General features: G+C 46.3%; 5 protein-coding genes across 5 annotated transcripts; 3 read left to right on the top strand and 2 right to left on the bottom strand.

The window, feature by feature from the left end:
• Positions 1-3,015: 3,015 nt before the first annotated feature.
• On the bottom strand, positions 3,016-6,349 carry JR316_0010365 (uncharacterized protein; the record flags this gene model as incomplete). The annotated part of the gene is made up of 4 exons (XM_047896033.1): positions 3,016-3,849; positions 3,906-4,785; positions 5,108-6,179; positions 6,244-6,349. 4 exons carry the CDS (start codon positions 6,347-6,349, stop codon positions 3,016-3,018), a joined length of 2,892 nt encoding a protein of 963 aa, XP_047744078.1.
• Positions 6,350-7,365: 1,016 nt separating this feature from the next.
• On the top strand, positions 7,366-7,902 carry JR316_0010364 (uncharacterized protein; the record flags this gene model as incomplete). Its single annotated transcript, XM_047896032.1, has 3 exons — positions 7,366-7,410; positions 7,452-7,716; positions 7,775-7,902. The coding sequence occupies 3 exons, from the start codon at positions 7,366-7,368 to the stop codon at positions 7,900-7,902; spliced, it is 438 nt and encodes a 145-aa protein (XP_047744077.1).
• An 8,378-nt stretch (positions 7,903-16,280) lies between these two features.
• Positions 16,281-17,133, top strand: JR316_0010363 (uncharacterized protein; the record flags this gene model as incomplete). The annotated part of the gene is made up of 2 exons (XM_047896031.1): positions 16,281-16,475; positions 16,525-17,133. The coding sequence occupies 2 exons, from the start codon at positions 16,281-16,283 to the stop codon at positions 17,131-17,133; spliced, it is 804 nt and encodes a 267-aa protein (XP_047744076.1).
• A 2,486-nt stretch (positions 17,134-19,619) lies between these two features.
• Positions 19,620-19,936, top strand: JR316_0010362 (uncharacterized protein; the record flags this gene model as incomplete). Its single annotated transcript, XM_047896030.1, has 2 exons — positions 19,620-19,634; positions 19,685-19,936. The coding sequence occupies 2 exons, from the start codon at positions 19,620-19,622 to the stop codon at positions 19,934-19,936; spliced, it is 267 nt and encodes an 88-aa protein (XP_047744075.1).
• A 3,603-nt stretch (positions 19,937-23,539) lies between these two features.
• Positions 23,540-24,606, bottom strand: JR316_0010361 (uncharacterized protein; the record flags this gene model as incomplete). Its single annotated transcript, XM_047896029.1, has 8 exons — positions 23,540-23,555; positions 23,614-23,657; positions 23,716-23,821; positions 23,871-23,918; positions 23,986-24,065; positions 24,114-24,156; positions 24,434-24,494; positions 24,600-24,606. The coding sequence occupies 8 exons, from the start codon at positions 24,604-24,606 to the stop codon at positions 23,540-23,542; spliced, it is 405 nt and encodes a 134-aa protein (XP_047744074.1).
• Positions 24,607-24,901: the final 295 nt, after the last annotated feature.

The following is a 24,901-nucleotide window of genomic DNA, read 5'->3' as shown; positions in this document are numbered from 1 at the left end:
CTTTAAATCGGCTCTCATTGTGCTTTCTATTCCACCTATTAACTTCTCCTTGCCACCATGTAATGCTTGTGTATTTCACATCCTGGTTATGTCACTATCGATTATATTACTTACCTGAGGGACCCAGATCCTTCAGTCATTTGACCGCTTGGATTATACTTTCAGTAACGGTTCCGTTTGTTCAATTTGTGTGTTAATTTATTTTTGTTATTTTTGTTGGGAACATGCGTGGGTATCTTCCCCATCGACCAGAATTCAGGCAAATTCTGCGCTCCAATCCACAGTGACTACTGTACCTTCGACGTCACCAAACCCTTTCTCGGAGGGTAAAATGACTCCTTCAGCTATAACTCCCGTTTCCCTTTCCGATCCGACATTGCTTCCCAAAAGCTATTCAAAGCTTCACCTTTTTGTCGATCTAAGAAGGAATAAAATGTTCAACACAAGATGAAACCGCTCTTCCTTTGAACTTTACACTTTGTATCATGGTGGGAGCGCATATCTGCAATGAAGTAAACGCTCCATAAAAATGATTGAACTCCGTAATTCATGTGGATTGTGGTCATTGGAATCAATGAAAGGAGACAGACATGACGGATTTAAGACAGCTAGTGCCAATAAGGAGATATCCTATCCTGAGTGGTACTCTCTGACGCGTCAGGGAGACTGAGGGAGTGTGAGATAATGCTTCAGCCATTTATTTGGAAGGCCAGTGTAAGAGAAGGAGGCGGAGCTGTCCGCTATACGGTCAACAGTGTGAGTATGGAAGAGAGTTCACGAGCTGCATTGTCGCCGTGGAGTGCGTGCACCGCAACACTGCCGACCACGGCATTCTAAACCCGAACGAGTCCACCGTTTCCCACTTCTCCCCTTCAAGCTCACACGGGGCAGCGATAGAGGAAGGCGTTAAATTCTCTCATCCGATCCCATTATCTTATCACCTCTATATATCACAGACCACCCCCTTATTTCACCTGGACTGGGCCCATCGAGTCCCTTTCAACGTCTCCGTAAAGCAAACGAGACATTGCATATGTACGATTCAGTGCGAGCGGATCAGTAGTGGGCTTTGTGATTGCCAGAGCACATCCTGGAACCCATCTTATAGTTAATGGCTCAATACACATCAAAGTAGTCTGAGAATGCGTAAAGTGTAAAGCAAAATAGAGAGGAAGATCCATATTTTCCGCTTTGAAGCGCCCAACACACGATAGCTTCTGGCTCATGCGCATATTTTGGAAAATAAGGTGCGACGCACATTATAAACGACCTTGTTACAGTCGCTTGCGCGCTCAGAGCAACCTACACGTCAGTTTCAGTCTTTACAGATTGGTTCAGCGAGCGATGTTGTCCAGCAGGGGTAGAGAGAACGGACACTCACTCAAGTCTTGGGTACATGTCATAATAGCGACCAAATAAAGATATTAGGTGTAGCGGCGCTGGTTCCAGTACCAGCACGCGCTCGAAGACAGAGAAAGCCATGCATACGAACCTAAATCTAAACCAAACCTCATCTACCGATTGTGCCCTCATGGTGTCCTAAGTCGCGGCGAACATACACCCGTCGACTTCGAGACTATAGTCTCAACTCACGGCGGGCGGTGACTCGAAGAACAGCTTCCCTAGTTCAAGCACAAAGGTCTGCAACGATGACAGGAGCATGATGGTTTGTGTCGGGGTCGGAAAAACGTAATTTTGTTGTGTATGTGCCATAAACAAGCCCAGTAGGCCAACGATAGCGAAGGGAACATGTCAATATCAGGGGCGGAGGCAGAGAGTTGAAACGGTGGCATATGGTGGGGTCAGAAAGACGAGGATACCGAGTGAGAGCAGACATGAGAAGTAAAAGAGATGGAATAGGGAATGGACACACCTTGGAACACATGTGGCATGTATAATGTTGTCATTTCCTCTCCCTCTTTTGCTCTTGTTCACTCAGCCCATATTCGAGTTTGTCGTTACGATAGCGTGTGGGAGGATATTACGTTGGAGTGGTTTTAGAGAAGAGATGAACGGCGAAGTGCTATATGCATGCGTTGGGATTTGATCTGCTTTCTATGAGCGACTTGGAAGGCATTCGGTGATTGAGGGCCACGTAGGCTTTCGTGGCAGATAGAAAAAAATAAGTGCACGCGAGTGCAGACACTGCGCGTGACAGGTGTGTCAATATGTCACAAATATTTCCTCAGGATAAAGGTGCCGGTGCATGCCGAGTGAGGAGAACATGCCATGTTGCGCAGGTACACATAGAATCTGAGGCAGATGAACAATTTCGGGTGTTGATTTGAGTAGTAAAAACTGACTATGTCATACTATTTATTCTCACAAATGTTCCAGGCAGCTTGTGCGCCATTTTCTGTCATATCCCACTGCCAGGGATGTGTTGTCACGAAAGGATGATCTGTCGTCACAAGATCGACGAACTCGTTGTAAATACACCTTGTGCCTTGGAGTATGGGCACCTAAGATCAGCCTAAGATATATAATTTATATATTTAGGTCTGCGCGCTATAAAAATTCTCCAAAGCAATGCTATTTACTCTTTCTGACGTCCACTGGGCGATGTATATCCAATGTAAGTTTTTATATTCTCTCTATCATGCTCTATCATGTTGAGGGACTACATCAAGTAAACTATGTCTGCTTACTCAAATTTCCGTACAGCGAATATAGGAGTCATCTAACATCAAAAATTACACTTATAGTTGGGATTTCCGTTAGGAATATACGAGAATTCACTCGTCTCTGATATTCTTGGAGGTGACAAAGTGAGGCATCATTATGTGGGTGATGTATTACTATTAAATATTAAGGGCCGGTAGCGCAGTCACGCGCTGAGGCTTTTGGCTTCTTGGAGATTTTTCAATTATACACCTCATGCATTTCTGATGATTCTCAGAGTGCTCTCATGTAAGAATACAACGACCAAGCAGAGGTTCCCTCTATTTTGTGACAAGGGAAGTGTAGCAACCATGGATGTATCTATTACATACATATAGATGAAGAACGGTACTTTTACTGTGTACCAGGCCCCTCCTCGTCTGTCGTGTACATATTATAATTGATATCGTCACTAATATTAACCCCAAGAATTCTGCGAGACTCTGTCGCTCTCAGTTCAACCAGCCAAGAAATCAAATTATCGTATTCCATGCCACAAAACGTTTTGCGGTCATATTTCTGATATAACCATGAGTATACAAAAATTTGGGAGCGAAGGAAATGCCGCACCGCCAAAAATTCCATGGTAAGGTCACTGAATCCAGCCGCAGGTCTCCATCGATATCTTCGATGGACTTTATGCCATAAATGGCGCATTAATCTAATCTTTTTTAGGTTCTCCTGGGTTGGAATTGCATAAGGCATGCACTGGAGCAGTATTGGGGAAAAGCTATTTGATATCAACACGCTGAATACGTAAAGCTTTTCTTCAGTAGAGACGTAAAAGCTTTCTGCAAATACATTAAGAAGAAATGCAGCAAGATGGGGATACCAATCCGAGGGTTGAATGGGCCACTGAGGATGTTGGGAACCCAATGACTTCTCAACCTCCTCCAGGCATTCATTGAGAACTCTCGATGTGAGCCATGATTCAGTGTTAGCACCTTCGGTGTCTACATACCGCGAAACAAGGTATGTGCCATCAATCATCGGAGATACGTCCATAATATGGTGTTGGTCCTGATACTCTGTCGGGTAATTATCACTCAGCATAGCGCTAACGACGAAGAATGAAGAATGTTTGATGTATAATGATAGGAGGGCAAGGAACGTGGCTCTAGCTGCCCTCTCCAATCTTAAAATTAGTGTGCCATCGTGTTCCTCAAGTACACGTCTATTTGGTCCTGTCTATTACCAGATAAAATTAGTGCATGTGTCGGCTATAGAGGCTAAATGTGAAATACCAATTGTCTGCGGAACCAGTCCAATGAACCTGCCGCATATCTTGCGAGGTGTTCTGGAGACTTCGGAAGCTGCGGATGCATGAGAATATTAAGTATAATCATCTTGTGGGGCACTTGGAAATATTCTTGTGAGTGGATATCTGACTGTGCTGGGCAATGCAAGAAGTTGGCAACTGCTCTCAATAGCAAATCCGGCACGTCTTCAGTTGTGTTGAGGAGTTGATTAAGTTGTTCAACCACATCGATGAGACCTGGAGTTTCCCACTCTGCTAATAGGGATGGACGCAAGCACGCTTTCGGTATTTTGTCGATTTCCTCTGTGAATAAGTCGATAATGGTTTCCACGAGCCCTCCGTTTACTTGACAGATATTCACGATGTCGTGTATACTTTGGAGCTCCGATATAATGACATCGTGCGTAATATTCATCTTCTCGCCTATGTCCCGAAAGCTTGCAATATTGAATGAGAGTTTTGTGCCCTGGTTCCAGCTACGCCTGACAAAATATCCAAAAATGGGCCCGTCCATAGGGATGGTCTTGAGAACCTCCTGCGCTGAAATACTGAACGCCATGTTTACAAGTCGTTGAAGTGATTGTAGTAGATCCAGTAGAGACGTCAATTTATTTCTGATTCTCTCTTTTCTCCAGCACAAATCACGTAGTAGCGAATCCTTGAACCTTGAAAGGATCCACAATATGTGCTTGGATCGAGGAATAAATTTGTCTGTGTTGAATAAGATCCCATCCAGTGTTGAGTAGAGAGATGTGAGCTCATTGATAATAATACTCATTTCTGAGCTCGTAAGTTTTGTAATATGACGGAGGACAGCACGGACAGCTCTTTGTGGAAGACCTAGGTGATATTGGGATGCTCCAATGCTGTGAAAATCGAATATCAATATGGTTATAATATGCGGCAGTACAAAAAATATACCGATCAATTATTTCATCAATATCGGAATTGCCTTGTAGCAATTCTCTCAAATGCCGTATATCAACACAGAATACGTGGACCAACATGGAAAATTTGTCGACCATGAATTTCCCTGATCTACAAGGATCTGCTAAAAATTCATTAAATGATAGGTGATGGAATGAAAGCCATGGTGTCTCATATCTTGGGATGCCAAAAGTTGGTATCAGGCTTTGTAACAGTGGAGAACATTTGGGTTCTGTCATGTAAATTAAGGATCGCATTGACCGCAAAATTTGACGCAGCTCTGAAGGAGGAACACCAAGAACAAGTTCCATGAGGCTTTCAGAATTGGTATAACCGTAGTACGCAATGACACTCAGAACAAGTTTAAGCCTGTCCCAGTGTGGATAAGACAACAAAATGGCGGCATATAACTGGTCCAGTTCAGAGAATGCTTGAGCATCATGAGGGTCCAGTGAGCACAATATGCGAAGCTGTTCAAAGGGATCACAATGTAGGGAATCTCCGATGAATTTTATGACAGTGGATGCATAAACATATTGACCAGAAGCGAGATGAACGAATCCGTCGATGATGTGATCCTCAGGCCACGTGCGAGGAATAGAATGCATTACTTCGATGTTTTCGTCGTAGATTCTATTAAATTCATCACGCAGATAAGTTCTTATCCCAGCGTTGGCTTCAAGGTCGTCTTGCAGAGAGAGGCGTTTTACGATAGAGCTAAAACGTCCAGTTTCAAACGCATCGGCAATCCAGTACTCAGGACGACTGATAATTAGAAAGCGCAGCGGGATGTGATGTTGAATAATGGAATTCGCAATGGTCGACAGAATTCCGACCTGCATACGCTTCTCTCCGGAACACTCGTCCAGGCCGTCGATGATGACCACTGGGTGATGGGCCGGCCAATTGCGCACTTTTGCAAGTGGTCTGATAATGAGATTTTGAAGTTGAATGTTAATGGACTTGGTGGGGAGTGTAGGATTCTCCTGCATGATGGTGTCAAGTACGGCGCGGTATTCAGGAAAATTGATGGCAAGCTCATAGGCAATGGTAGAAAATAGTTTGTTCCCATCTCCACGTCCAGGGACGCCCTTTGCAAAGAAAAAGCTCGAACCGTATCTGCGATTCGCAGAACACTCCTTAAGCATCGTGGCAATGGATTGGCCGATTGCAGATTTTCCGGCGCCTGCGGCACCATAGAGCCACAGGGCCTGCTTTTCAGGAGTCGGGTCGTCAATCCACTCCATGATGGTCTCGATGATCCGCTCTCGGGTGCCTGGGTGACATTGAGCATTTAGGAACCGCTCCGCGGAGTCGTATACTGCGTCTAAAGCTATGTATTTTTCGAGTAGATGTAAACCTGGCACTCTTATTTAAGCATATGTGTAAATTCAGACATTGATAGAACTCGCCTGCGTCCTTCCCTGCTTCGTAGACATTGCGCGCCTGCGTGAATTTCCCTCCATTGATCATCAAAGTGCGCACGTTGGAGATTTGCTGCATTGGAAAGTAATGCAAGAGATTTTAGAGGTTCGGTGTCGAGTACTAGCCATTATATAGCAGAATAGGTAACAGTGACGCGAACCAGTAGAAAGGTTGTTATGACAATACATACCTACTTACTGTGAATAGTGTAGTGATTAACATACCCAGCATCATCAACATCACACGTTGCCATCGACAAGAATGACAGCACTCCATGTTTATTGTTTTCTGACAGAAAATTCAGCGTGTGGGATAGTGCGGTACGGAGAGCTTCAACCGGGTCTCGGTGGTGATTAGATCGACTATAATTTATAGTTTAAGCACTTTCATGATGCCAATATTGTTTTGACCTGGTATTTCCATGTGCTTTTGGATTCGTAGGTTTGTACCCAGTCGTTTCTGACAAGTTTCTGACGCAGTGGACTTGGTGAAATGGCGTATTACGTGTCTTTTCATCCTGGCGACGACGACTTACAACAAACTTACAAGACATTCCCATTTGAGCATTTGCAGGAACAAAACACCCTCAATCCAATTCCCACACTCCTGTCAAACTCACACCGACCGCGGGTGATATGAACGTTGTCTTTATTCTCCAAATGGAAACAGCACACCTGTTAGACTGGGTAGGTATTAATGACTGACCCTAAAATCCCCAGGTGGATATACAGGATGGTTTTAATCTCCGCTTCAAAGTAATCCACGTCGTCGGACAACAGGATCGTTGCATCCTGTTGTGTTGCCTCGCTAGTCCAATTGCATACTGATGAACGCTTTTTTCTGTTAAAACTTCCTTGACTCTCGTTTTAAAACAACATTTTTCAGGCAAAAATGAAGTTTTGAGTCCCTCCTCAAAGAACGTGCTTGAGCTGGATAGGATGCAAAATGATCAGCGAAGCAGATAGTACGACAAATGCCATCATTCTAGGCGAGTTTTCTTGTTTTTTTCAATACAAAATCCCCTTCAACACGCACCACAGGAACCCAGTCCTCGTCGTATGTGCATCATCAACCTCGTCGCAATTCCCATCATCATGCCCGCCTCCGCTGACACCGAGAAGTCCTCACTAGCACTCCTAGTCATCTTAACTACCATCGGCACTAATTTGTATCACGATAGCGCAACTTCATGAGCCAACTCACGGTATGCACTGTGCCAACCGTCACGCTCAGCAAGGTGCTCACCATCGTCGACAAGTGGTACGCGCTGCATCTCGAGAAGATGTCATATGGGGGGATTGAGGACTCACGCATGCTCAGTGGTGGGCTTTTCAACAAGAATGTTACGCACTCGGCTCCCCTTCGACTGCGGAATATCTTTGGCCGTCCGCTTGACTACATCAAGATTCTAGCTGAATTGGTGATTACAGAGTTTGGTGTTTGGGGTGCGTTTCTTTATCCTCGTTCCCCATCCTCTTCTGAACTATTACGTTCTATACATAGACATCGCGCAGTATGTTTTTTTTTTTTTCAACACCACTGTCACCACCAAACACCCTGTGCACAAGTCCTACAACAGCAGCATTGCTCTGGATATCGTTACCACCGTCGGCAAAGCACGTAAACTCTAACTTGACCGGCGGCGCAAGCGAGAGGAACGTAGCAGTAGGACCTTGACATGGACACTGAAAACGCCAACAACCTCCCACCCAATTTCTCACGACCAGGGCCCTCATGCATACTGAATGCCCGCGCCGCCCTTCACCCACCTATTTACCGATTCAAAATTCACGTCCGACACTTCACGCGTCACGTCCAATACGCATGTGTACTTGTTAAACACCAGTGTCACTTCCACCCACCTCCTTCCAGCAACTTGAACTCCACGTGTCACTGCTGCTCATTGTCTGTAGCCCATCCCGAACGAGTGGCAGCCATGCAACGTGTTTCCCATGTTGCTACCTTCACAAGCACCAAGAACAGCTTGTTCTTGTCCGTCACGCATAACGTTAGTGTCGACGCGAACAAAGGTCGTAGGTGAGTATGACTTCGTGCTTATCACAGAGTCCATACCCGCCGGGTTCCCGCTTTGTTCCACCAACCACCTCTTTGTGGGTGGTTTTGTCTTGTACCACTTGCACCCGCATTCCCTTTCCAACATTCCATTCCAGCTGAGCATGTACACACCTTCAGCCCACTTCCATCCCGCTTCTCCCGTTTATTACTCAGACCACGCCGCTCTCCTCACTCTGATTGATGCGATGCAGCTGAGCTCCACACATTGACAACTATCTCGGATCGAACTCTGGTCTGCCATTGCTTCCACCTCTACCACCACTTTCTCCTTCTATCTAATGTTCTCTCCCTCCCTGGCCTCGTTGTTTGGACCCTGCCAACTCCCCAAACTTACACTCACCCTCTGCTTTGTTGTCGTGATCACGGCTCAAGCCAGACTTCATGTACTCCCCAAATCAAGTTCTCACTGTTATACAGGGATAGAAGTACTTCACTTTTGAACCGCCTTACCCAAGATTGGACATCAGCGTACCTTGTCTATATTCATGTCAACGCGTTGCAACTTGAGCTGAAAGAAATTTGTTGACATCCTTTGTTTCCTTTGTTTCGCGTGAATTGGTTATTCTTTTGATTTTTTCCTGTTACTCTAGGAAAATTATCAACATTTGAAGTAGTAAACATTTCTCTTACCTTCAAATAACTGTGGTACAACAGTAGTCTAACGGCATGTCTCTTGGTTTATCTTGATGTTACTCGGTTGTTCCCGAATCTGAGAATTAATAATTGATGGCCGTCAGCGTGAGAATGTACTTACTCCGTGGCGGATACGAATCCAATCGCCAGCTTCAGGTGTTGTCTGCGATTGTATTTGTGTCCTATCATTTCTTCAGATACTCAGGATGACGTCTTTGTGGGTGACCACCGGAACTATGACCACGTATCCGCGGCATATTGACTCACGGAGATCCGGATGTTTCCTCCTTGACATCGATCGCAAATTTCTTGCTGAGCAATTTATCGCAAAGCGGCGTGTTGGGTAGGAAAGTGGTTTCTAATGCCCAGAGACATCTGGACTAAGGTCGGAATAGGTACGCTGACTCTCTGTTCTCCTTTAGATATCACCACAATATCACTCATCAGCACTCCCACGCTCATTGTCATCACATCCACTTACCACGGTGGGCATGGTTCAGCCGGGTTTTTATCGGAGCGTGAGACTCTAGCAGACTGTCAACGTAGGCTCCAGCCCTCCATCCATTGACAGAATCATGCTAACTTTCATTCCCCTTGCCCAGCAACATTCCTCCACCGGGCCAATATCAACACTGATGCTGCGGGTTGGAAGGTCGGTATGCAATTAGTCAGGTACCGTGTTGGGTACAAGCAGTATTGGGTACAGATACTAGGTGCGTATCACATTATTAGCCTCTCTGTACAACTCAAAAGTGGTATTCAGAAACGGTCTCTTCCCTTTTGCGACTTCCGTTCAATATTATCTCCACAATGCTGCCCACAACCCCATAACCTCATTTCTCTTCTCAACCGGACGAACGTTTCTCAACTCGACCTCAGTATCTCAGAGTGATGTAGGACACGAAATTCCAGCGTATCCCGGAAGCATATACGCGCATCAATACGTAGGAAAGGGGGTTGAGGGTGAGGTGCCAGGCATGCGTGACAACAGCGCGTGTGAAGGATGTTGGGCGTTGCGGAGGTGCTGCGAGTCAAGTCAAGGTGTGGGATCAGCATGGGTTGATATATGACGCGGTGAGTTTTCGGCATGTTAATGCGATTCCCTGCCTTCGGTTTCAATGTTTTTGATTCACGTTTGTTCTGGGTCTGGTTACTGATCGAGTGTTAGCGCCCTAGCTTTCGTTGAACTCGCATTCACTCTTTTTGCGCCGCGCACGTATGTGATTTTCAGTTCATCAGTTACGAGGGCGTTCTTCACTACCGTCGCCAGGAACATGGTCGTCGGTATGGGTATGGTGAATATATGCGACTTTGAAGCAGGCGTATAGAATCGGACTTGCTCCCTGAGTACGAGTCTTAGACTCTTGACAATTTCTTCTGTGTCTCGCTGCGCTCTGAGGTCTGTTTAAGTTTCTCTTATTTATCAGTTCCGCTCATGACCTTTAAGCTAGATACGGTATGGGAACAACACATGGCAGGATCTATTCAGCAGACCTAAGGCTCCAACCGTTTCGTTTGTTTATCGTTTGTAAACGGTATATACCATTTACCGTTTCGTTTAGTTTACGAGCCTTGCTAAACAGTTTACAAACGTTTATAAACGGTTCAAACGGTAACAGATTTTTGTGCTAAAGTATATCTCTTTTTTGGACAATATTGGGTGCGTATTACATCAAATGATTCATCTTTTATTCTTTACACCAAACTAACTCATTTGCACTCTTGTTTTGGTCCCATTTTTGTACCAATTAGGTGCCAACTATTATCTTCCTTGGCAAATCGGCCGCATTAGGACAAATGATGCGTTGAACGCTGTTGAACGCCTGCCCTTGTAGCCACCCTCGAGCTTACTGTTTACAAACGTTTATAAACGTTTGTAAACTGTTTATTACCGTTTCCGTTTAGTTTGTAATAAAATTTAAACGGAAACTAAACGGTTGGAGCCTTAAGCAGACCACCTACATGATCAAGAGTCGATTACCAGCTACTTATCCTGGGTTTGAAGCATTTCACAGGTCTTGGGCATCGTTGATGGATGGATGGACATCGTGGTATGCTTCTTTTACCTGGTCTGCAATTAGTCTGAAAGCATATAGAAGGTCTGAGTCGGTCGACAGCTATATCACACTCATAAGTACCAGGAACTGTTGTCACAGACAAGGGAAGGTCTTTCATTGCAGTGCGCGTATTGGCTATTACTGTGTTGACTTATGTCACTGTTGCTGGCCTGTGAAGGAATGGGTAGTGAGCATATATCATCGTGACTTGTGAACCTTATGGCTCAGTCCGGGACGAGTTATATAACCGAAGAAGACGAGGTAATGGAGGCTTTAGTAACTGGTCACCGTATGGCATACGAACAACGTGGAACTTTTATAAATGTAACTTTAGATAACCGTGTAATCTTTGAGCAGACCGTGCCATATTGTGAAGTGAGGTTTGATAAAGACATCTGGATACATTTTTTGACATTCTGCGCGCGATCTACGATGTTCAATGCAATTCGCATAACTCAACTCAAGCCAATCTCAGTATCCTCGTGCTACTTAGTCTTATCTGTCTATTGCTACACTCCTCTCTTTGACGGCTGCAAGGTCCCCGCCGTTTACACTTTCTGATCAAAGGAGCGGCGCTCAGACTCTGATAGCACAGCTATTAGTGTCTGCATGGATGGCAGTGTGTCGAGCCAAGTCACTGCTCAAGATCTCAGCTCTAGCGGGTTTAGAGTTAGCATGCATGGCTCAGGTTCATGACCAGGCCCTCAGAAATCAAGCACGGTATGCACTCTTGACCCTCAATCATTGTTGAAAGGTTGGAGCTGACATTTTTTGACATTCTTTAGACGTCCTCGTTAAAACGTCCGAGATGGAAGCCTATAAATGCTGAAAGTCACAGTGTAAAAGAATCAAGTAGGTTAAATGCTCGCGAGACCGGCTAAGGCTGACTGTAAACATCCCAGGCAAACCCTCTCGGTGCAGGTTCCATGGATTCCAATCCATGCTGCTGAGCCGCCCATTATTGACATCGCTAACAACGGAGCACCCACTCTATGTAAGTGGGATTGATAAACCACTTCTGTTTGGGTTTACTGACTAGGTATCAGAAATTGTCCCGACAGATCGAGGAGTTTGAGAATACTTTGTTACATAAGGATGCCGAAGTTCAGTTCAGTTCGGTTCAGGGCCCATTTTTGCTGAACCGAGAACCAAACTGTTGAGCAGCATAATGTGCCCAAAACTACTCTACACAGTCTATGTACGCAGTGGCTAAGGACTTGACTTAATACTTACCCTTTGGGTTGTGTTACTTGAGTTGTAGCTACTCGAGTGGGTTGTGAAAACCGCTTATCATTAGAGGGCACTAGCGTCGCCCTTATATACACCTAGAGTGCGTTACATGTGACTAGTGACAGTAACTACTGTATAGTACTTAGTCATCTATCTACTTAGTAATCTATTCACATGACTTATCATATGACTCTGAGAGTCACACGGTCGAACGTGAACTTTATTAATAATAGTCGTTCAACACTCCCCCTCAAGTGGTGCGCGCGCCATAAGGCGGGACTCTACTTGTTTCCATGAACGGACTAATCTAGCGGGTAAAACTCAAGGCCAAGAGCGGATCTATGTTTCAAGAATAGATCAGGACCTAGATTCTTGGTAAACATATCGGCAATGTTATCAGCAGTCGGAACTGCATATAATTTGAGTGTGCCTTGCTCTATTTGTTCCCGTATGTAATGATAGCGAATCTCCACGTGCTTAATCCCTTTTTGTGTCACGGGATTCTGTGCGTTGAATATTGCACCATGTGAGTCCGCATAGACTGGGACGTGGGAAATTGGTTTGGCCAGTTCCGCAAATAGATTTTTAATCCATGCGCAATCTTTGGCGCAGTCGGAGAGTGCCATGTATTCACTCATAGTAGACGACATTGAGACTAACTTCTGTGTCTGTGATTTCCACATGACCGCGGCATTTGCCAAGCTAAAGAAGTAGCCTTGTGCAGACCGACGCTTAAGGTCGAGCTCTGATTGGTCATCTCCATAAGAGGCGTCACAATAGGCATATAGGCCAGCGCGAGACTTCCCATCATAAACTAAGGCATATTTGCGTGTGCCAACAAGATACCGCATAATATATTTAGCCTTGTTCATGTGGTCTTCAGATGGATTGGAAGCAAACTTTGCCATCTGAGTCACTGCATAGGCAATGTCAGGTCTAGTTCCAAGCATTAGGTAAAGCAAGGAACCAATCACTGATTGGTACTGCGAGCGAAGTTGTGCCGAACTAGTACCATCGAACGGCATTGGGCGATAGCCCGTGGGTAAGGGAGTTCTAGCAGCTTTAGCATCACTCATGCCAAACCGGGTTAGAACCTTCTCCAAATAGTTGGCTTGACTTAAGAGGATTTTGCCATCTTTGTAATCAATAGCCATGCGGAGAAACTCCCGTGATTCTCCAAGATCCCGGCAATCCCACTTCTTCATGAAGAGATCTCTCTTCTGTCGTGAGAGTTTGGAGTTAGGTCCGGTGATCTGGATGTCGTCGACATAGGCAAACATTATTGCTAATGTGCCGTCGGTATGACGTGAGATAAAGATGCCGGCGTCCGAGTATAGTCTAGTGAATCCGAGCTCTTTTAAACTCCTGTCTAGCTCGAACCACCATGCTCGTGCGGCTTGTTTGAGCCCATAAATTGCCTTTTTAAGCCGGAGTACTTTCTTCTCCTGTCCCTTTAGAACAAAGCCCTCAGGCTGTTCCATATATATCTCCTCGTCTAACGGCCCATAAAGGAAGGCCGATATGACGTCAAGGGACCAGACTTTCCACCTTTCGAGTGCGGCAAGGGCAAATATTGTGCGAACACTTGGTAGCATGACCACAGGTGAGAATAACTCATCGTAGTCTAGGCCTTCTATCTGTAAGAAGCCTTTGGCTACCAGACGAGCCTTTTTCCGACCATCAGTTTTGATGTCGTAGACCCATCTGCATTTGATGGCTTTTCGGCCATTAGGGAGATCGACAAGCTCATAGACCTCTCTTTTGACGAGGACCTCTAACTCGTCTTTCATGGCTTGTCTCCATTCCTTCTGTTGGTCAGCTGGTAATTTCAGCAAATCACGCAGGGTCCAGTCACGGACATCCTTTGTGAGACCATAATCAGCAGTGCAGATAATTTTGCAGACCCGTTTGGAAAGTAATGTCGCGAAAAGATTGTTTGCTACTCCCCCTTCCGTCCCTGAATTAGGGATACCAGATTCAACATTGCGATTGCTACTAGATCGAGTAAGTGGCACGTAATCAGGGACGGATGCCACTCCGTGTGAAACAGTCTGCAGCTTCTTACGTCGATCTTTATCGGTTGTTGTTCCGGGTCGGTAAACATTGCCTTCCCGCTCTGGTACTTTCCGAGTTCTATCCGACCTTCTGGGCGGAGGCTTGACAGGTGTATCAGGCATTTTTGGTCTTTGATTTGACGTGGGAGGTGTTACGTATCCCTGATCGTCATCCTGATCATCGTCATCGTCACGAGGAGGACGTGAACTAGGCCCTGGCATAGAACTTGGAGGACTGGCGGACCGTGGGCTCGGTTGATCGCCTGTCTCTTTCGGCAGAGGTGGCATTGGAAAGTCGTCGTTATCGGAATCTGTCGACTCACTTCCATAGCCGATTTCAAAGGAGGGTCCCTTTGGTTTTGGAGGATTAAAGCGTGTGTTGGGTGGAATCTTCCTCTTAGATTCACACTTTGGGAATAAGGTTTCATCGAATAGGGCCTTGTTCGCACGAAAGACCACATTATTCGGAGATCTCATAAAGATCATCACCGAATTAGATTCGTAGCCGAGGAATGTCATCAACTCGGAACGCGGTGATAACTTATTTTTACGCTGCTCCTTGTGTAGGTACACATAAGCTGCGCATCCCAAAGTTTTAATTTTAGACACATCAGGTAACTCCCCCTTAAGGGCCTGATGGGGTGTCTTCCACTCGATGCGTTTTACCGGAGTCCTATTGTATAGGAAGACAGCGTGGGCACAGCAAAATTGCCACCAGCTATCCGGTAGACAGGCGTAATGCCTCATCGCTTCAGACTTTTCCATAATTGTCCTGTTTAGTCTTTCAGCTCGACCATTGCTCTGATGAGCATAGGAAGCTGTAAAGCAGGCACGTGTACCGGCATTTTGTAGCCGTTCCAAGAACTCGGTACTAATGAATTCTCCGCCATTATCAAAGAAGTATTCTTTGACGGAGGTACCGTACTGTTTTTCCACCATTTTCTCGAAAGAATTCACAGCCGCAGCGGCATCACTCTTCTTTTTAAGAAAGTAGAGCCATACGTGTGGGGTGTGGTCGTCCAAAAAGGACATAAAGTATTTACACTTCTGGTAGGAATAAACAGAAAATGTCTTGAGATCACAATGAATACGATCAAAAGGCTTCTTCGCGTGTTTGGGGTTTTCGTCATATGACTTATCAGTCATTTTACCCTTCGCGCAGCCTTCACAGACATTTTTGTCCTTGGGTACACTTATTTTGGGAAAGTTCTTAGTGGAGTCCCTAAAATGTCTTAGAACATCGTCAGAGGGATGACCAAGGCGTCGATGCCAAAGGTCACTTGACTCTTGAAGAGTCGAAGATAACGTGCTAATGTCTTCTCCAGAGACAATGCGCGTATGTACCCAATACATTGGATGTCTGTTCGATTCAATTGAATCTGCCCTGGCTTGCAGGCCATATGATTTTTTAGGCAAATCAAAGAACCGAAGGACTTTAGCTGTTCCTTCTATGGTCATGCCGGACGACAGGAATTGTCCCATCGACATTAATCGAACATGTAATTGTTCTAGGCTTATTCCCCCCCGAAGGGGGGGCCTTCGTTGCATTGGGCCTCCTGTTTAGAATTCCGGAAATCTGATGCTAGATTCGGATTTCTCGACCTCAAAAACCCCCAAATGCACTTTTAAAATATTTTATTTGGTACATACGGAGGTGCTACATAATTAAATATGTAATTTATGGAGGCCGGCCTCCAAATTGATGGAGGCCACTGGAGGCCGGCCTCCAAATTGATGGAGGTCACTGGAGGCCGGCCTCCGTCTAAAAATAATTTTTGACAGGCACTGGAGGCCGGCCTCCGTCTAAAAATAAACGTGTCGAGGCCACCTGAGGCCGGCCTCGATTCGTACGCGCGTTGTACGCGTGAGTGGAGGCCAGCCTCCACTCGTACACGCCAGCCACTGGAGGCCGGCCTCCCGCCTGTCTCACCGCCCCCGACGCCTCCGCTCACCATCCCAATGCCTGCGCTCGCTGTCCCGACACTTGCGCTCGCCACTGCGTGTCGTTGCGCCGCCACCCCCGGGCCGCTGCTGCCGCCGCCTCCTCCACTCGACGCCTGTCGCTGCTGCCGCGCCGCCTCCCCTCGCCGGCTGCCGTCCCGCTGTCGCGTCCACTCGCCGCCCACAACGACACGCGGCAGAGGAAGCCTTTGTGTTTGTCTGTGTTTGCTTACATTATCTCTTCCTGAATCCGTGCATATAGACGATGCGCTCGCTTTCGCGCATTCTCCTCCGCCGCCGCCTCTTCCTCCCGGCACCTGTTCTCACAGTGAATAATGGCGGCCCGCCCGCCCCCGGCCCTGACATCCACCAACAACTGCAACAACAACAGCACCACCGACAGCAGCAGCAACAGCAGCACATACCCTCGCACACCACACACGCGAACCATTCCTTGCTGTACGACCACCTCTCGCATCAGACCCTCAACCCCCTCGAGCGGTTACTGCTGTTCTCATTGGCACATGAGTGCGCGGGGAGTGTGAGGCGGAAGACGGTGGATATGATATGTGATGTTGCGAATCAGGGGATGGCGAGGGGTAGACCGTGGCATGCGTTGCAGGCGCAGGCGTTTAGTATGACACATGCACAGGGGCTTGGAGGTGAGGAGGGTTCAGGCAGTGTGGGTGGTGGTGCGGTGCCCGGGTGGATGTTGAGGGAGAGCGCGTATAGAGTTTTTGCGGGATGTCCGAACCTTGTGATGGACCTCCAGATCAATGCCATGCTCGGTGTGTTTCAGTGCGGCTTGCAGGATCCAGAGAATATCGAGGTGTGTCTGCTTTACTTTATAATTTCGGTAGGAAGGTGCTGACGGCTGGGTTTTTGTGGTAGTGGTGGTGGTTTATACAACGTATGGTATTGAATAGGTCCGCCATGCAGCGCTCCTGGCGTCCGTAGCATTCCTCTCTTCAGCAGACGCCACACAACTCGCACAGTCCATTTCCCTGCTCTCACCAATGCTCAACACCCTCCCAGCCCTCTCCAACGCGCTCTCCTAACCACCATTACACGCTCCCCTCCCTCCCCCATCTACATCTTCCTCTACATACACATACGCACTCTCACGACCAAAAACGTCCAACTACCACTACCTATCCACCTTCCTCTCGACACTCACACCGCTCGCGAGCACACATCCTATCCTCTTCGCACCGCATTTGCAGACACTTCTGACGTTCTTGCCGAGAACCCTAAATCCTACCTCCCAGATCCTTCACTCGTCGGCAATAATGTTCTACGAGGGTGATGGTCAGGAGCGGCTCAGAATGCAAGGGCGGACTCCGATACTCATGGTGTTGCGGTGCATTCACGTAGTTGCGAGGCGTAGGACAGCGGAGAGGGCGAGCTGAATGGCGTTGAGCGGAGGGCAGAGCAAGAGAATGCAAGAAAAGGATACATACCGTGTCGTCGGCCACGTCGCGCGGAAACCCTAAACCGCAACAATGGGCAAAGGTACGTCAGTGTTGTCCCACACATTGCACACCGTCAGGCTCACCATTGTCCATGCTCCAGAACGCCCACCGTCAGACACCTGCTGCAACGCCCGTCAACATCGACTTGTCGGAGGGGGCATATAAAAAGGGAGCGGGCACAAGTGCTGGACACCTCTGAGAGGGAAAAAGAGAGGGGATGAGGGAATGAAGGGTATTGCCGAGGTCAGTCGTCCTTATATACCTACTAGTGTCCGCTGCATGTCGGAAGTAGCCCAAATATACTCCCTTGTCTTTTGCTGCAGTGTTACGCGATGCTGGACCGGTTGGCCGTTGCGCAGATCTGGACCAATATCCCCCATTTCAACGTATCGCGATGCAATTTGTGGAATGCGGTATTCAATTCACGCATTCAAGACTCGTACGGCTAAACCCTAAAACCTGCTGACTCCTATATCAGCCGAGTATAGGTATGTGATCTCTGATTAAAGTGTTATTTGCGTTGTATGCAAAGATGTGCATTCTCGGAGCTTAATTGATGTTCGTATTCAATGTAAACTTGAATATCGTACGCCAGGCACAGTGAATCCCAAAGTCATACAGACAGTCCAGGTAACGACTCCCCTTCCAATCAGGGGCTACTTTACATTGAAAAAGACGTACACTAGGTAAAAGCATTATTGGAATGATGAGGGTATTCCAATCATGACTCCGCACAACGATACGCGACTAGAACAAAATTTCCGACCTACCAATCATTAATCCGGGCACAATCGGCAGTCCTGCACCACCAACAACGTACTCAGAGGCTCCAAAATCCGGGACAGACGCGGAAACGACGCAGAATCGCTCTCCAGGTAAGTTGAATCCTCCAAAATGCAATGGGACCGATGTTGTTTCCCTCATTTCTTCTGACCTTCTAGGGCGCATAACGGCAGTATATCCGAGCCAAGCATGTCCCCGCTAGTGCCCGAGAAGACCTGTAACGAAAGTAAACGTTGGAAACAGGCTGGAATTGCGAATTGGGGGAGGGAGAGGATGTGGACATGTACGTGTGTTGAAAATTTTGATAAAACTTTTGTGATTGTTGACTTTCTATGGATGGTATGAGTACTAAGGGGTGTACTGCGTAGTCTACCTGTACAGGGGAGTCTACGAAATGAGTTTAACATTCAGGTATTTCTTCATTTTTGTTTGATTTCGTTGAGGGTGTATTCGGGCGCTTAACATGTTTTGACACTTTCATCTTTGCTCAGCCGCACTCAACTTTATTTACGCACTAATTCAGGTACAGGACATATTAATTCATCTCTGTAGTACTCAAATAATACCATAGCACTTGTGAAACTGTCAAAATGTGAGAAATAAGCAGGTTCACGGCTCAGCGTGAACCTGTCCCATTTTTGACCATTATCTCTATACCACGCACCACCAAGTCTTCAACCGGACATCACTGCACCCAATTGTGTACCCCGATGCCATTCAAATGACCAAAATGCAGCAAACGGCCATGATACGTACACCACGTCGTTCTTACGAGCTTGCGCTGAATGTCACTGAGTACGTGTTGCAGCGGGCTTCCGGGTTCTGTAGCACCATATTAACATCAAATTTGCTATCCAAGCAATACTAGAGCAGGCTATAATAAGATATGTACCAACTGGAAACGTTTGGGTTTCTAGTGAGTCCGCTTTGTTAACTGTGTTATACAGTGTACTCACCTCGCAACACTCCAGCGGTACCACCCTTCGCCCTCATCCAACTTCAACATCGCCGGATCCAAGGTTGTGCAAGCCAAAAGCGTGTATGCTGCTTGGAATGATGGACAAGAAGGTGTGGTTGGATGTCAGCTACTGTATTGCAGAGAATGCTGCGTGTCAAGGTCAGTTCAGGCAGATTCTCAACAAAAAGTGCGTTGATTTACTTACCTAGGCGTCGTTGTCCGTCGCCGGCGTCGACTTCCAGGTCGATTCAACACTGTTATGGGGCGGTCAATCAAGAGTGGTACCCGACGAGCAAAACACGGAACAACTTACATTTTCAACACCGGTCCGCCGCTGGCAGAGGCTTGTCGCTGTCGCAAACAGCTACGTGTCAACGCATATCCATGTCGAACAGCGTATTACTTACCTGCAAGTGTCCTACAAAACATACACTCGTATCCCGCGGCGTCTTGATGGGTAGGGTAGCCTGCACAGAAGGCTGGTGTTGAAGAATGAGATGTGAATGTGAATTGGTGTATTGGGATTCAACTTCAAACAGGTGTCGGTTCAATTTCGACTGCACTCAGCTCTAGTAGATTCCCTATGAGCGCCACCCAGATAAAGGTATTGTAACCCCCAAGTCTCCCAAACATGCAACACACCTCAATTACAACCATAAGCACCGTTCTCCATTCAGAACCAATGTCCAGGTTCTCCACGCATTCATAAAAATTTTGTTGGCACTTCCTTCGTTCTCAGTTACATCTCCACTGACAGGTGTTGTAATTATGTTTAGGACTGATGGGAATATTTCAAACACCTGGAAGCAAAGAAATTGTTTGCAAATGAGAGCTAGGGTGAATGGGGGATGGAGGAGGGTTGAGAATCGAGATTCAGATATCCAAGTCCAGTGAGTTGTGTATCAACTTGAAATACCATTCTCATACGACCTCAATACACTGAATTGAATACCTAGATACTTTGAACGCGTGGCGGCCGTATGAGAATGGTATGTACATACAAAATCATGGATATTAGGTGCGTATCACGACGATTAGTTCTTGCAGAATTGCTGAGGACATTATCAACCATTGTACGTCATTCAGTATACAATATATTCTCCCAGCTTTACTCATACAAGGACAGATTATGCAAACACGCTTGGAGTTCCAGAAAACAAGGATAACGTAGGTGTGCCTTCATTCGCTTTCAATCTCAAGTCCACTAATTGTCCGTCTACACAGCATCCCAACTCACGTCACTCGGATACATATGGTAATAGGCAGAGATACTCACATGCGTTCCAGAAGAAACGGCGTTTGAAAAGGTGAGAAACAGCGAAATGGGGCAGGAGGGAAGGATAGATGACTTGACATTTTGAGTTATCGTTTCGAGTCTGACTATCGGTGTACCATGTTACTGCTATTGAATGTGTGAGTAGTATCAAATATATCTTTCATTTGAATGTGTCATTAACACGAATCTAGAAAATGACAAGTGGGAGGTGTGATTATGGCGAGTATCCATTAAATTTCAATTCATAGAAAATACTGATTTTTTCATTTAGCTTAGACTTGTAATATGTCAGAGGTGTATAATTCAACCATTATTTGCTATACGTGCAAAATACGGACGGGAAATACGAGGTATATGATCCCCGTACCCTCAATTCAATGCATTCTCGCTTTCCTAATGTCGCCGCTAATGTCGCATTAGTACTCACGGCGTATGTTTTGGGCGCTTAACGAATGCCACTCTCATTTTTCACCCAACAGTCGTGTGAGTGTTTGATTCTCTCTATATTACATATTCCACATCGGCCCATAGTATGCTAATACACATAATATCCATGGAACAACTGTATTCCTTTGTTTACTGCCCAGGTACGTTGAAACCGAGTGTGTGGCTTTGATCCATGTTCAACTTTGTTCAACTTTGATTCAAGTACATCCAGCTTTTTTACATATTAACGACGGAGGCTCCCACAAAGCACATATTAGCGTTGGTTAGGGTTTATAGTTTAGGGTTGGTGGTGACCACAAAAATACAGATTAGGATGGTTTAGGGTTTAGATTTTAGGGTTGGTTAGGATTTGATAATACCATAAAAGCACAGATTAGGCTGGTTAGGGTTGGTAAATACAATTATATATGTAGCAGGTTTTAGGGTTGGTGTGTATGTACCAATTTATCCAATGTGCATTTCACGGCGTTCTGGTGCAGTTGGTAAACTGCTATGTTTGATTTACTGTGATTTGTGGAATGCGGTATTCAATTCACGCATTCAAGACTCGTATGCACGTACGTACACTACGAGCAGAAATTGATGCTTTGCACATTTCGTGTTCGTTGCAGTGCGTACATATTCCATCTTTTGGATGCAGAAAATTGAACACAGTGTCCCCGCTAGTGCGCTCTGACATTATGAATAGCCGAGCCTAGTACCATATCGGATCAAAATCGAAAAAAAAATGCATTGAAATGTCGTGTAACGGCGATTTGGGCGAGGAGGAGAGAATCCGGTTACATGGGATGGAATTGCACAATAAGTTGTGCTTTGCGGATGCCTTGGAGTGTTTGAAAATCTTTGGTATGCTGGTAGGTATATGGATCGTCTTTATACGAGATTTGTGCATTCAATTATATGTATATAGAACTTGTTCATTTCGGCGCTTAACTGCATGCAACTCCACGATATTGATTTCCACAACGGATTAGCAGCTGCAGTACAACTTTAACACTCACTCACAGACTGAATCAAGAAAACAACATCCATCAGGGGCTCCTGAACATTAGCATATTGGAGTAAGAGTATCGATTAGACGATGAGGGCATGTACAAGACACCCGCATCTCTTCTACACTACACCAACACCACATCCACACCGAAATCTCTTATCTACACCCACCCAAATGCACCATTCAAAATGCCCCACCCCTCCAATCCCCGAGAACAATGCAGAACCACATTCCATGTACGTAGCATGCTGCAACGAGTGTTGTTATTTATCATTTCACTCACGTCTTAAAAAGTACACAAGTACCTAACTAGAGGGCTATACAGGACAGCATGATCGTTTAAACGGCAATACATGCACAGAAACACATTTAAAGGGTGTGTACCTGCATGTCCGTCCGCATGAAAACGCGAGCAATAACACAAGTTCCGAACATTACATCAGTTTTTATTACATACTGACATAGGGGCGTGTCTAATTCAACGTCTTTTGACTCTCCAAAAGCCCGTGAAATGCGTGAAACGGCTCGGGAGAGCCTCCACGTGTCTCCTTCAAACAAGACATCCTCCATAATCCAAGTAGTTTCTCAAGGCAACGCTACGCAGATAATTAGCACTAGTCCATATATAGAATCAAGCTGAATACATACGTTTGAAAAGTGGTGTAAAAACGGATGGGGAGACGAGGAGCGGCATATTGATTTGATAAACGCTCCGTTGCGAAATTGGCACGGTAAAGTCGCTTCTGTTTGTTGTTCTCCAATGCCTGTTCGGATTGATTTGAATCTGGAGAACAAATTGACATTCCATTTGCGCGGACGTACATACGATCTCATGTGTATAAGCTAAATGTTGTCTGAAAGCAAAAATCAAAAGGACATACACAACACGTCATGACCGTCTGTTCAAACCGGTGAGTTCCTGTCCCTGAAATGCTGAATTGCTATTTTCTTAGAGACCACTTAAGGATGTCAATAATGTAAGATAGCTCACCTGGTGGTTGGTACACGCTCCTAGTGTCCGTCCTGCCAGTGCAATCTCACACAAGGTGCGGGGCTGTCTTCACGATGGATTCAACGATCCAAAGACACTTGAAGATTATATTAATCGTGTGTTAGTGTGTAGTATCGGCGAAGCTAAAAATGTAGACGTACCGATGAGTTGGAAGGTCTTCGATGGAAAGGGGAGCATGGGAATACGAGGATGAAGCGGTGTAGGTTGGTCGAGGGTCCAAAAGGCGGAGGTTCTTTGTGTATGCGCCATACGCACATGCGGGGTGGTAGATGGTGTGTATAAACAGATTGAGATATGCAAAAAAGTGTATAGAAAAAAATACAACTTACATTCCACTACACTGACGCATCACTAATTTGAGAGAATTTAAGTACGCTGCACACAGCATACCAGAGTCATTAATACTCACCTTTGGGCACCAGACGACACGATGGCCTGGCATTCAAGAAGCCGCTGGCTGAAAGAGGCGCGTCGGGATGAGGTGCGTGTCCGTTATATTGTGTCTTTGGACAACAATGTTGTTGTGCATCTTCACCAGCGAACGCGGTTGGTTATGGTCGTGGTTGTGGTATTGAGGGGTCTTGTGTGCGGCAAGGGTGCTTGTGTTGACGTGGCGCCTATGTGTCAGAGGTGAGTAGCCAAAAACTTCTGTGCACAATCACTCACCTTTGGGGGTCAGCCGAAACGATGACCTGGCATTCGACGGGTGGCTGGCTGGAAGAAATGCGTCGGGATGAGGTGAGTGCGCAGTTTTTTGTCATTTCATTATACTGGGACTCACTGACAACGTTGTGATAGTCGAGGTCGTCGTTTTGAGGGGTCTTGTGTGCGTCGAGCGGCTTGAATGTATCGACGTGGCGTCTATGTGTCAAGGTGAGTAGCCGAAAACGTCTGTGCTGGACTACTCACCTTTGGGCACCAGACGACACGATGACCTTTGAGATGCTGCTGACTGAAAGAAACGCGTCGGAAAGAGGTGAGTGAGAATGTTTTTCCTTGACTTTGTTATGTCTGGGACTCATTAATGACGGCACCACGTCGTTCTTCACCAGCTGCACGGGTAAGGTCGCCGTTGTGTCAAAGGGTTTGTGTGGGTGTCAAGGTGAGTTTCTGGACGCGCCTGTGCTGGTTTGCTTACCTCGGGTCTTCACAGATGATGACCTGGCATTCAAACAACAAAAAGAAGTTGTCAGTCGCGGCGGCAAATCCCCAGCTCAGTGTTAGCTTACCTGGAGGTGGAGCGAACAGGAGAAAATTGGAGAGCAGAGGAGAGGGGAGAGACCCCCTGAGCTGAGCAGAGGAGGAGGGGCGGGATGAGAAAAAGGTACCCACAACACCTGCTCTTACTCGACCTGTTCCGAACGCATACTGGGTCCATCGTCGCACGTTGCTTACTAGCCATTGTCATCAATCTTTCAACTGCACAGTTAGCCGGCATTTGATATCCACAAAGAACACTCACACAGACAACCACAACACCCCACAACATCCGAGCATCCCCTCTTTCAACTCTCATTATCATCTCAACCTCAACAACACGAACCCGGCAAGAACCTTACCAACCCCCATGGTACAAGGCCGCAGTCAAGGCGTAACAACAGCAATCCCTCGTGAGTCAATCTCGCTATCAACCAAGCCTTTTCACGCGATATAATGGGATTTTTTGAGGTGCCTGGCATCTGGAGGAGAAGATGCAG

Source organism: Psilocybe cubensis, chromosome 10 (assembly GCF_017499595.1).
Source record: "Psilocybe cubensis strain MGC-MH-2018 chromosome 10, whole genome shotgun sequence".
Classification (NCBI taxonomy): domain Eukaryota; kingdom Fungi; phylum Basidiomycota; class Agaricomycetes; order Agaricales; family Agrocybaceae; genus Psilocybe; species Psilocybe cubensis.
The sequence above is the reverse complement of the archived record's forward strand: the minus strand, read 5'-3'. Positions and strand labels throughout refer to the sequence as shown.